At 39.5% G+C, this 13,687-nt stretch overlaps 1 protein-coding gene across 5 annotated transcripts in view; it reads left to right on the forward strand.

Annotated features, from left to right (window-relative positions):
* phf2 (PHD finger protein 2) overlaps positions 1-13,150 on the forward strand; it is a 49,347-nt gene extending 36,197 nt beyond the window's left edge. For 2 of the 5 annotated variants that reach the window (XM_030728455.1, XM_030728458.1), the window contains 6 exons: positions 73-242; positions 1,058-1,359; positions 9,265-9,360; positions 9,443-9,552; positions 9,636-9,948; positions 12,374-13,048. In XM_030728455.1, the coding sequence (XP_030584315.1) occupies positions 73-242; positions 1,058-1,359; positions 9,265-9,360; positions 9,443-9,552; positions 9,636-9,948; positions 12,374-12,462 (1,080 nt within the window). In that variant the 3' untranslated portion in view covers positions 12,463-13,048. Of the gene's footprint in view, positions 1-72; positions 243-1,057; positions 1,360-9,264; positions 9,361-9,442; positions 9,553-9,635; positions 9,949-12,373 lie in introns of all 5 variants that reach the window. The other 3 variants (XR_004019928.1, XM_030728457.1, XM_030728456.1) reach the window with 3 other exon arrangements.
* The last annotated feature ends 537 nt before the right edge of the window (positions 13,151-13,687 follow it).

Here is a 13,687-nt window from a genome sequence, read left to right on the forward strand (position 1 = left end):
AGGCTGCAAATGTCTCAACTTGGATAAATTATATTATATTCCTCTTTGCTTTATCTCCACTTCCTCCAACAGCAGAGCATGGACTCCTCAGATGAAGAGACTCTGCACATAGACACAGAGGCCAAGCCTGAGGTCAAAAGTCGCAATTCTAAAGTGAAGAAAAAAAGCGGCAGCGCCGCGGGGATCCTGGACCTGCTGCAGGCCAGCAAGCAAGTGGGTGGGATCGACTACGGCACCAACAGGTAGACTGACCTAACCCCGATGAAGTTCATTTTTTGCTGCATTCCCATCAACCCCAAGAGAACTTGGACTTCTAAACTCATTTGAGTTACAGTACATGCACAGCATTAATCTCTAAATGGCTCCCGCTGGACCCCCTTTTCCTTCAGTAAATGAATTTTAGCTCTCCTTAATGGGCCGAGGCACTGACAAACAAATGGCCTGCTCAGCGGCGACGTAATTGGATGAAAAAGCTGAATTTTACAGCTTCGCTCCGAGCTGAAAAATCAGCTAGCGGCTGGAGCAACAGTTTACACCGATTCTGTCAGCAGTTTGTGTTAAGTCAGTGTTTGCTTCATCCTGTGTTAATCTATCAAACGCTGCGTGGCTCCAGGCTCTTCCCTTTGCCTTTTGCTGTTTGGGAGCTCTTGATGGTCTATTTCCACCACACTGAAAGCTACAAATGAGCAATGAAAGAAAGAAAGAAAACACTGATGAAATATGTTAATTTCTCACATTGTTGGTGCTTTGAAGAGGGATTGAAGGTTCATTATAGTAGTGTATGATAGTCCCTTTGTTTCTTGAGGCAGCTCGGCAGCTGATAACTTAATAGGTGTGTGAATGTTTTTTCTGAGCTGTTTCTTAAAGAGGATATTTATTTTTGACAGTTCCAAACTTCCAGATTAGAACTAGTTTCTAATATATTACAGCTGAATAATATATTACAGCTGAATCAGGTTCAAAGCCAGTTCTTTCTTTCTTTCTTTGACCTCTGCCAGCGTGTTGACCACCGTGTAATGGCTGTGTTGTTGTGTATTTCTTATTGACGTACTTACAGTCAGCCACCTGCATCTCCCAGCACACAGGAGGCCATTCAGGGCATGCTGTCCATGGCCAACCTGTCGTCTTCAGAGAGCTTGCAGCAGCCGTGGAGCAACAGCCAGGCCAAAAACAACGGCCAGTCAAAGAGCAACTCGCACAGCTCGCAGGCCGGCAAGAAGGCCAGCGGAGGAGGAGGAAACAGCAAGCGGTCAACTAAACGTCTCCCGAAGAAACCCAGGAAGAGCAGCAGTATTGAGAGTCTGGATTACGACGATGACCAAGATCACATGGACGCTTGTTTCAAGGACTCAGATTATGGTAAGAGACAAAAGCCGACTTGTTTTTGTTTAGTTGTTGTTGTGACAGCCTGAGAGAAGATCAGGTGACAAGTGAGAGGCCGCTGAGAGAAGTGGGGCAGCGGCTCGACCTTTTTAAAATAATGAGTTTCAGTGTCTGTGTGTGAACAACTAGAATTTTGCATTGACACATGACAGTGATAACACAAGGATGATACTTTGTGTGTGCAGCTGGGCAGAACTACAGGAAACCAAACAGAAAAATGAGATAAAAACGCGAACAAAAAATTTAGTGTATACACTCGACCAGCTCTCTTTCTGAGTTTAGACCATCAGAGTGATGACATTTTATAAAGGAAATTGTGTAAACTTCTCACAGACCCGAGTCTTGGGAATACATTCATTTCAATAAATGTCTCCCAGAAAGCATGTATGTGCATGCACGTGTGTGGAGCAGGAAGCAGTCACTCTAAAGAAAACAACTTTTAACCAAAATAGAAGAACAGCTCATACAAATAACCTCAGAGTCTGCGCTACATTTACTCGAGTCTGCACCCAAACACACCCACCAAGTTTGAAGGACACGGGATGAACAGTGGAGAACAGACAGACATAAAGTGATTTCCTTAATTATAAGCAGGATAACTTTAATTATGGTAAAACAATTTTGTAATCAGGACCAGGAATGGAAGTGTACATCAGGATGTTGTGATTGCATCTGTTTGGTGTACTTAATCTTACAAAATGTAAACAAATATACGCTTTAAAAAACAAGGTTCACTCAAGGCCTGAACTGCGGCAGGAATCTGGATGCTTAAAAACTTTGTGACTTTTTTTTTGTCATAATACATGAAAAGTGGCCCTGCACAAGAGCCTGAAAATTGCTTTGTATTGACTAACTGTGTGGCTAAGTGGTAAAATATATTTAGACTTTTTATCTAAGTAAAAATCATAATCCTACTTAAGTTATGGTGCAAATGTTTGAGCATCAAAATATAAAGAAGCTAAAGTAAAACTACTCATTATGTTACTATGACATAATTACAGTTTCCCCAATTTTGAGATGATTTTAATTACTTTTATTCAGCTGGTATCTATATGTATAATGATACAGCATCATATCAGTAGATTTATAATGAAAATGAAATACAGTCTCAATTCCAAAAAAGTTGGGATGCTGTACAAAATGTAAATAAAAACAGAATGAAATGATTCACTGTAGAATTTGGAAATATCAAATATTTAAACTGAGAAAAAAGTACCAATTATGAGAAAAAACATATTAGCCCATTCTGAATTTGATGGCAGTAACATATTTAAAAAAAATAAAAATTGGACAGGGCCGTGTTAGCATCTGCTCTTCTTTTAACAACAGTTTAAATATCTGGGAAGTGAGGAGAGCAGATACGGAACTTTTGGAAGAGGAAAGTTGTCTCGTAGATGATTAGATTAGATTAGATTAGATTCAACTCATTGTCATTGTGCACACAAGGCACACAACGCAATGATCGTTCCAGATTCTAGCTGCTCAGTGGTCCTGGGTGTACTTTGTCATGTTTTTAATATCATGATGCACCAGATGTTTTCAACTGGTGAAAGGTCTGGACTGCAGGCAGACCAATTCAGCACCTGGACTCTTCTAATATGAAGCCATGTTGTTGTAATAGATACAGTATGCAGTTTAGCATTGCTTTGCCTTCCCTGAAAACGTCCTCTGGATGGGAGCGTGCGTTGCTCTAAAACTTGTAAATACCTTTCAGCATTGATGATGCCTTTCCAGATGTGCAAGCTGCCAATTCCCTGGTCACTAATGCACCCCCAAACCATCAGAGACGCAGGCTTTTCAATCAAGAGCTGATAACAAGCCAAATGGCCTCTCTCCTCTTTAGTCCAGGGAATATGTCATCCATGTTTTCCAGAAAGAGTTTCAAATTTTGGTTTGTCTGACCACAGAACAGTTTCCACTTTGCATCAGTCCATTTTAAATGAACTTTGTACCAGAGAATATGGCAGTGTTCCTGGATCATGTTCTTCTTTGCACAGCAGAGCTTTAACCTGAATTTGTAGATGGCATGGCAAACTCTGTTCACAGACAACAATTTCTGGAAGTGTTCCTGAGCCCGTGCATTTCCATGACAGAATCGTGCCTGCTTTTAACACAGTGCTGCCTGAAGGCACGAAGATCTCGGGCAACCAGTCTTAATTTCTTCACATTCTCACTCTTTTGATGAGATTACTTACTATAGATGAGGAGATATTCAGTCTTTCCAAATTTGCATTCAGGAACATTATTCTGAAATTGTTCCACAATTTGTAGATGCAGTTTTTTGTAGATTGTTCAATCGCTGCACATCTTTATTTCTGAGAAACTGCCTCTCTATGGTGCTCTTGCTGGTGCTCTCACTTGAAGTTGGCTCTCACTGCGGTATCACTTCCTGTTCCTGTTACAGCACACAGTGGTGTTTTGTGTAGCTCAATCTGTGTAGCTTTATTAATTATTCATCTCTAGATAACTTATTTCATAGTTTTATTTTCACGAACTTTACCCAAAGCACACTCTCTGCTTTGAGCAACTGTTTGTTGTGATTTGACGCTATATAAAGAACATTGATTTGAATTGAATTGAATTGAATTGTGGAATCACTTGTAAATTATATTCACAGTATTCACTAATTGTCTTTAGAGATTCACTGGCTTAGCGTAGCTAGTAGCTTAGCTCTCAGCAGTCACTAACATCATGGCTTCTTCTGTCCCTTCTTTCCTTCTCTGTGTATCAAATGTTCTGCCTCCTTTAGCAGTAATGATACTTGTAATAAATGTAGCCTCTTTGTAGCTTTGGAGGCCAGGTTGAATTGCAGACCCGGCTCCACACCCTGGGAAATCCTGTAGTTAGCCAGCCTCATGTAGTCGGTGTGGACAAAGTAGCTTAGCCACTGTTAGCTCTCCCCCAGCAGAATGTCCTGAGCAGCCGGGAAACATAAACATAGATTTATGTAATGACACCCGGTTACGCCAATCAGAAGTCACTAGAATTAATATTGAATCGCTGTGTAACTTTGCCAAAACAATGTCGGACTCTGTAGTTTTCTCTGAGTTCCTCCCGAACTGGACCAGGAGTGACATTTTTAGCTGCATGTTCTCCTTGAATTGCTGGCTGTCTGAGCGGTGTCCAAAAAAATGATGTGGGCTTTTTAAATAATTGAGAAACTTTCTGGGGAAAACCTGGTCTTGTTAGGAGAAACAACATCCATCGCACTTTGGATGGAGCAGCTCTCATTTCTAGAAATCTGGCCAGATTATTAAACCCCCAAAACGTGACTATCCAGAGTTGAGACCTGGAAGCAGAGTTGCAGTCTTACACACCTCTTTGCATGGCTGTGTCTGCTCCCAGACCACCAAAAAAGCAAACCAAAAAACAGCAAAAAAAATAAAATAAAAAAAATTTAAGTTTAAAAATTCACAAAGAATGAACAATATAGTATCTTAAACTGCACCAAAGAGTAAAACAGTTAAATGTGGATTATTAAACATTAGGTCTTTCTTCTATGTCCCTGTTAGTAAATGGTTTAATAATTGATCAACATATTGATTTATTCTGCTTTACAGAGACCTGGTTACAGCAGGATGAATATGGTAGTTTAAATAAATCAACACCCCTGAGTCACACTGTCAGAATCCTTGAAGCACAGGCTGAGGAGGAATAGCAGCAATCTTTCACTCCAGCTTATCAATCAATTAATGACCCAGACAGTTTTAATTGATTTGAAAGCCTGACTCTTAGCCTTGTACACTCTAATTTTCCAATTAGGGTGTACAAGAAAACTCCGAGTTCTGTTGATCTGAGTATTCCTTCCACCTTAAGTAGTAATGACTTCATGAATTTCTTAACAAATAAATTTTAACTATTAGAGAAAAAAATATTCATAACCATCTCACAGATGTATCATTATGTACAGTTATTTTCAATGCTACTGATATTTATCTAGACTTATTCTCTCCAATTGATCTTTCTAAGATAACTTCAATAGTTACTTCCTCCAAGCCATCAATGTGTCTATTAAACCCCATTTCTACAAGACTGCTCAAAGAAGTCCTACCATGAATTCATGCTTCAATTTTAAATATGATCACTCTGTCTTTATTAGTGGACTGCGTACTACAGGCCTTTAAGGTGGCAGTAATAAATCCATTACTTCAAAAGCCATCACTTGTCCCAGTTTTCTTAACTAATCATAGGCCAACCTTCCTTTTATCTCAAAAATTCTTGAAAGAGTTGTTGTAAAACAACTAACTGATCATCTGCAGAGCAACGGTTTATTTCAGGAGTTTCAGTCAGGATTCAGAATTCATCACAGTACAAAAACAGCATTAGTGAAGGTTACAAATGATCTTCTTATGTCCTCTATCAGTGGACTCATATCTGTGTTTGTTCTTCTAGACCTCAGAGCAACATTCAATACTGTTTAGAATTTTTTTAGTACAGATATTAGGTATTAAAGTGTGCTGCAATGGTTTGAATCCTATCTATTGAATAGACTCTTAATTTATTCATGTAAATGGGGAGTCTTCTTTGCACAATAAGGCTAATTCTGGAATTCCACAGGGTTCTGTGCTAGGACCAGTTCTATTTACATCATACATGCGTCACTAAGGCAGTATTATTAGAAGGCATAGCATACATTTTCATTGCTATGCAGATGATACCCAGCTGTATCTATCCATGAGGTCAGATGACAAACCAGTTAGGTAAACTGCAGGAATGTCTTAAAGACATAAAGACTTGGATAACCTCTAATTTCCTGCTTCTAAATTCAGATAAAGTTGAGGTTATTGTACTCAGCCTTACAAACCTTGGAAACATTTCTAAACCAGATGCTTCCTCTGGACGGCATTACCTTGGCCTCCAGTAACACTGTGAGGACTCTTGGAGTCATTTTTCACCAGGATATGTCCTTCAATGCACATACTAAACAAATATGTAGGACTGCTTTCCTGCATTTGCACAATATCTCTAAAATTAGAAACATCCTTTCTCAGAGTGAGTGATGACGAGTTCAGGCATTTATTATTTCTAGGCTGGATTATTGTAATTCATGATTATCAGGTTGTCCTAAAAGCTCCCTGAAAAGCCTCCACTAGATCCAAAATGCTTCAGCAAGAGTACTGACAGGGACTAGAAAGAGAGAGCAGATTTCTCCCATATTGGCTTCTCTTTATTGGCTCCCTGTTAAATCCAGAATTGAATTTAAAATCCTTCTTCTCAAATACAAAGTCTTGAATAATCAGGCACCATCTTATCTTAAAGTCCTCATAGTACCATATTACCTCAATAGAGCTGTTTGCTCTCAGACTGCTGGCTTACCTAGCGTAGCATGGGAGGATCAGGTGACCCTGAACCAAGTGGTGGTATTCTTGCGCCCACACAACCTTAAGCATGCCTGATCTCAGAAGCTAAACCGGGTTGAGCCTGGTTAGGATTTGGATGGGAGATATCAGGTGCTTTGTTCTGTCTCCCTCCTCTCACCCCCAACCAGTCATGGCAGATGACTGCCCCTCCCTGGGCCTTGTTCTGCTGGAGGCTTCTTCCTGTTGAAAGGGAGTTTTTCGTTACCAAGTGCTTGCTCATAGGGGGTAGTTTAATTGTTGGGTTTTCTCTGTATTATTATAGGGTCTTTATCTTAGAATATAAAGCAACTTGAGGCGACTGCTGAGATTTGGCATTGTGTAAATAAAATGTAATTGATATTAATTGAACTGAATTTTTATACCGGGTCATTTTACTGACCTATTGCCAGTAAAATGTCCTCTACCCTGTCCCAACACGTTTATGCAGTCAAATTCAAAATGACCAACTTTATACTTCCTTTGCAGTGTAAAAGTTTACATCTCCACATACAACTGTAGAAAAGACATTTCACTGTAGGATTTGTTGAAACAACTAAAACTCATATTCATTACATTGACTGATGCACCATCAACTGTAGTGATAATTAATCTCTGTGAGACCCTTGTCCCTTTAGCCCCTGTATAATAACATGATATAGTAATGACAGACACATCTAATTGTGAGCTCTGCTCTCACAGTTATAAGATCATAATTATGAAACAATGTCTTTTCTTTTGTGAATGCAATATGCTTTTGTACCAACCAGAACAGAGACAGTGGGGTGTTTGTTTGCCCCTTCCAGCATGAAGAGAAAATAATGTACACTACAGCAGTGAGAGAGCACCTAAGCACTGTTTGTTTGTTTTTTTTTGCATTTTTGGCCACAGTGGCTTTTATTGACAGTGGAGAGAGACAGGAAATGGGGGAAAGATACAGGGGAAGACACGCGGGCAAACTGGCAACAGGCCAGGACGCGACCCGTGGTCGCTGGCTTCACCACTAAGCCACCCAGGCGCCCGCACCTAAGCACTGTTGACCTCATTCACATTTAGTGAATGATTCAGCCTGGTGTAATTAGTGAAGGCAAGCACAAGTTTAAATGATTAAATGATTGTGTAGCCGTGTTTACGTCACACTTCACGCAAACAATGACTTTAAGTGCTCAGTATGCATTGTTCTGTATCAAATGGCAACTCTACATGTAGTAGAATGTAAATCATGATCAAAAAAATTACAGCAACAATATGGCAAACCCAATATTCAGCTCCAAAGTTCTAATTAGGTACTTATAGTAGGCTAGTTAAGGATGTAAATAATTTCTAAAAAATATAATATTAGTAATAATTCTCCAGTGGGTTATTGTAGGCCCAGCTGCTGTCAGCTTATCACTACACCACAAACTTTCAAATAGTGAAAACCACAAATTTAAAGTGAGGTCTTTAGACTTCTTGTTTTAACAGAAATTCCCTTCAATGTCATGTGTGGTAAAGAAAAGCCTCAAATACTGCGGTTACCCTATTGAACAGCTGTGTACCACATGTGTAGTTGTTTCTAAATACCTAACTATAAAATGTAATTTTTGCATTGTTCAGTCTTAATTTGTATTTATTTTGGTCTTAAACAGGTCTTAAAAAAACCCTAATTTAGATTTTTAAAATTGCACAGGAAGCTATTTCTTCATACTTGGGTTTTATTTCTGTTCTCTTAGTGGTTTGATATTATTTTATTTATGCAGATTTTTTGTGAATTTTCCTGTAAAGCACCATTTTTTAAAAAGTCGAATGTACAGAACAGACTGATTTATTCAAAAGCTAAAAACAGTGCAGATGATCAACTCTGCGAGTTCAGCCTAGTGTCAGAGGGTTGAATCTTTTTTGAGCACACGAATGAGAAAATAATTATCTGCCATATCTGATCCTCACTGCTGCTAACAGGTGCCTTTAAAAGCAAACCGACCCTTTTTGGATCAGCATGCGGGGCTTAATTTCTCAATTTGGCCTGGAACGTTTCATTAGAAGTACGTGGCAGCGACTTATGTTTACTTTTCGTGTGTCCTTTTGGGTTTTTTTTTTTTTTTTTGCTCCAGTTTATCTTTTTTTTTCAAGTGAAATGTTTTCCTTGTGAAGCCCATCCAAACACAGCTGTTTGGAGCCTCCCAGCTTGTTAATAAGCCATTAACGCGAGTTCCAAACTGTTATTTTACAAGCTTTTTGAACTCCTAATTAGTCCAATTAGTTGTTCGTAGCACGAACATTCTCGCTCTGAAATCCCGAAGCTTCTGCCACAGACTGGCACTCTGCTCTACTTTTATAAACAGGTCATTTTTTATCTTGATCATCCAATTATCAGATATTAAAAGGTCTAGATTGGAATGGCTGCACTGTTAACCGGCAGTCAACAGCTGCTTCACAGCTGCACCCCATGCTGACACCTCCTCCTTTTTACAGAAAACAGGAGTAATTGCAGCATTTCTTTGAATCCTCTCAGCAATGAGCTAACATGCATGACATGTGAGTAATCTGTTCCATGTTTTGATTTTAGTTTACCCCTCGCTGGAGTCCGAAGAGGATAATCCTGTTTTCAAATCCAGATCAAAGAAACGGAAAAGCAGCGATGACACTCCATACAGCCCCACAGGTGAACACTGGCACTGTTTAAGAATCATCTAGAGTTTTATGAAAGAAATGTGTTCTAAACCCCAATATGGATGTCCTGGCAGCTCGCGTAGGACCATCAGTTCCCCGACAGGAGCGGCCAGCCAGAGATGGAGCTCGAGTGGCGTCCATAGAAACAGGCCTGGCTGCAGCTGCAGCAAAGCTGTCCCATCAGGTAATTTACTGAACTGTATTCTTAAAAAACAACAGTAAGTATTTCTGATCATTTTTACTCAAGAAAAAATGATGTGTCAACAGGAGGAACAACAGAAAACCAAGAAGAAGAAGAAAAGCACCAAAAAGAAGGCACTAGTAATAGAGGAGCCCCCGAAAATCTCTCAGGACAGTAGCTCGCCAGAGCACAATCTGGACTCCCAGGACGGCAGCCTGACAGACCATGAGTTCAATACTGGAACAGTCAAGTCACCAGGAGGGCCGCAGCCCATGGCACCGGGGGTGTTCCTCAGCCAGAGACGGCCATCCATGTCCTCTCCCAACAGCACCAATTCCACAAGCACCAACAGCAGCGGCATGACGAAGGGTGACCGCGTGGGCTCAGCAGACGCCAAAGGTGAGCGCTCCATCAGAGCAACTCTGAGCATTTGTTCATCAGACAGAGACAAGAATACAGAACTTTTAAGATCACATAATAATACTTATAAATGTATTGACCTCATTATTTGAAACTTGGCAATGTGTATTATAAGCATCCAACAATGTAACAAAAAAGCAAAGCAGTAAAGGGCCCTCCAACCACAGCCACACAGAGCAACTGTGACTATTTGTTCATTAGAAAATTTAAAATCCTACATGTAAAGGCTTTAAAGCTTTGGTTTCACTTCCGGTGAATACATTTGATTCATTTGCCTTCTGAACACAGAGATTCTTATAGCAGCTCAGTAATGGAGCAGTAATGAATGAATATCTAATGGGTTTTAAATTGAGCAGTTTTTCAAGGAAACAAATGTTTTCCATCTTGCCAAATAAAAGTTCTTTCCAGGATTTTTTTTTCTTTTCTTTCAGAAATTCATGAACATGACTAAAGCTTCATCCGGACTAGTAATCAATAATAATTAGCAAATAACAGTTTGGTTTGGCGGCGGCTGCTCTTTGAGCATGCAAAGTGAACAATATTGTAATGAGAGACAGTTGTGTGAACTATTGTGAACTGCAAATGATGGATACTTAATGGGGATGACTCCCTCCTCCAGGAAATGCATCTCACTTAAAGGTTTTCTAGGGATCATGTTAGTTCTGTACTAGTTGATGCATTGCCTTTTTAATTTACATTACTGTCTTATTGTCAGAAATAAAATGACATTTAGTTACACCAGACGTTTTATTTTAAGGAATTTTAAATCATCCGTCTAAGTTTTTGCCCTCTACTGGCAACAACACACCATGCTATAATTGTGCATTAACTTGAAAGAGCTCCATGTTCAGAACACTGTTGTAATAATGACATCCACAGACGTTAAGGGAACTAGTTAGCATTCTGTTGCTCACTCCTCTTGCAAGGAAGCATTGGCCAAAACAGTGATAAAACACACACAGCTATGCTGCACTGTTAAGGTGCACCATGTACTGTATTTTATATATCTTGTACAAGAAACAAGAAATCGGTGTATGTAGTGTATGCCTGATATATATTATATATATTATTAAAATGACAGCAAAGTTGACCAGTGACTGATATATGTTAAGTTGCAGCTAGCTGGCAAAAATTGATACAGTGTCACATTATACATGAGTTACTATCATGGAACACTTTAGCTGGTAAATTGGAATTCTATCAAAGCCGTATTTTCCCTCAGACAAGGATTTGTTAGCAGTAACGTTAGAGAGGCAGATATGCTTAGCTGTACCTTAGCTGTGCTGTACAAATCTTGTAATGTTAGCCGATAATAGCAGGCTCACTAGCTTTAGCTAACTTTAGCTAGAAAAAATAAAGCGCAAGGCCTGTTTTATCCCAAAACACCAATAATCCCCCTGCGAAATCAAAATCCCGGTTGTTGCTGATTCATTCATTCAGCCAAACAGGCTTTTAGATAGGTACCCATCGTAGCAGCTAGCTGGATAATCTTAGTTTGCATGCTGCCTAATGTTATCACAAAGCAGTAATATTACAAATACACCTCTAAGCTTTCTTTGCAAGGTACTCAGGAGTACTGGGGTAGGCCCTTCCTTAATTCTTTGTGTTCTGGATTTAACAATGTGCTGGAAACACACCTGCAGCCTGAACCACTGATACAAGGCGGGATGGATCTGTGCTTTCATGTTGTTTATGCCAACTTCTGACACTACCATGTTGCAGCAGAAATTGAGACTCATCAGGCCAGGAAGCAATTTTCCTGCCTTTTATTGTCCAATTTTGGTGAGCCCGTGTGAAGCATATTCTCAGTTGTCTGCTCTTAGGTGGTCTTCTGCTGCTGTAACCCATCAGTTTTCAAGAGTTGATATGATGCGTGCTCAGAGATGCTCTTCCTGTACAGCTACCTTGGCTGTAAGGAGTGGTCATTTGAGTTACTGTTGCCTGCCTGTCAGCTCAAAGCAGTCTGGCCGTTCTCACCTGAACTCTGGTATCAACAAGGCATTTTCACCCTGAGAACTGCCGCTTACTGAATATTTTAATTTTTTCAAGTTGGTATGAGTAATGTTTTTATAAGTGGGTCATTATAGGAGTGTGCCAGACACAAAGTGTGTTTTTTCTAATAGATGTCAGTTCATTTATTACTTCATGGGAGTATTTGGGGCAAGTAACGTAGCAATGCTCCAGCATAAAGACAGGTAAGAACAAGGCTACTAGCTAGCAAATGTTGGTGTAAACAGGGCACGTTTCAATTTAGCTTTATTTATATAGGGCGAAATCACAACACACAGTCGCCTCAGGGCGCTTTATATTATAAAGACATATTATTTTTGTTCCATTATGAAATAAGTTCTAAGCTGGCTTGGCATCCTGTCTTACCTGCTGTCTTTTCCTGTCCTTTCCACAGCTAAGCGGCTAAAGAAAGGCATGGCCACAGCCAAACAGAGACTTGGAAAGATTTTAAAGATCCATCGAAATGGAAAGCTCCTTCTGTAGCATGCAGTGGACTGTCATAGGACTGGGAATTCATGAGCTGGGTCCCATCCCAATCTCACCCCCCTGTTCACTGATTAAAGCCAACGACGTGGAAAATAGAATAAAGACTGAAACAAGATGGGAGAAGAGGAAAATCATGCATTTTTCAATTTCTAAGAAGAACATCACTCAAATAGGTTTTTGCCTCTACTTATACTTTATAACTTTCAGATATTAAAGTGTACAGAACCTACTATAAATATTTTTTAAGAGAACATGTCTCATTTTACTACAGCTGTGAGTTTATCAGGGGTTGCTAAAACATGAAGTAGAATTACATTGCAGTCATTCCAAGATTTGTGAAAGTATCCCTTGCATGTATTCAGTTGCATGTGCGCTTGGGTCAGGTATTTTTTTTTTTTAATTCTTTTTGAGGGTGGGGGTTAATTCCTACTAAATGGATGCAGCTTATCATTAAAGCACTTAAATGGAAAAAAAAAATCACCTCCTCCCTTCCCGAAAATTCCTGCGATCAAAATCAATTTGAGTGTTTATGTCTTCACTTTAGCACTCGCAGAGCACTATCAGCGGGGACCTTCATTCATTCATTCATTCGAGCCGAGCCGCGGATCGGAAACCAGGAGCGACTACAAAGCACAAAAAAAGCAAATGGCAGGCAGCGCTGTGAGGATGTTTCTCAAAAAGACAGACGGGTGGAGGATCGGCCACAGGAGTTCTGACACTACATGAGATCTGCAGCTAATGATAAGCCTCATCCATGTCATGTCTGCAGTTACAGGGGGATACTTTCTCTCTTCTTTTGCTTTCCCAGGCAGCACCGACAACATAGGCTCATCTCTGCATTTTTACAGCTTCACACATCACAGTATATAGAATGTAGCTTGTATATAGGCCTTTTAAATTACTACTTTTTGTATCCTTTCCCCTTAAGGCTTCATTCAGCATTTTTACCAGTTTTGCTAATAAGAATAAATGAATAAAAGTATATATATGGATATACACTATAGTCCTAATTTTTAATTTTAATTTGTATTTTTTTTAATAACAGAGATTCACTTTTATTATTATGTTGTCATTAGATTTAAGAGGTGTTGCCTGGAAAACAACTGAAGACACAATGCATTTTATTGTCATATGGCCTTACATACACAAAGCTAATTGTATTGTGATTCTGTCTGAACGAGAGACGAAGCTTTGAGGGAAAATTACATAAAAGGAAAAAAAA

The sequence above is a fragment of the Archocentrus centrarchus genome, chromosome 5, assembly GCF_007364275.1.
Source record: "Archocentrus centrarchus isolate MPI-CPG fArcCen1 chromosome 5, fArcCen1, whole genome shotgun sequence".
Lineage (NCBI taxonomy): Eukaryota > Metazoa > Chordata > Actinopteri > Cichliformes > Cichlidae > Archocentrus > Archocentrus centrarchus.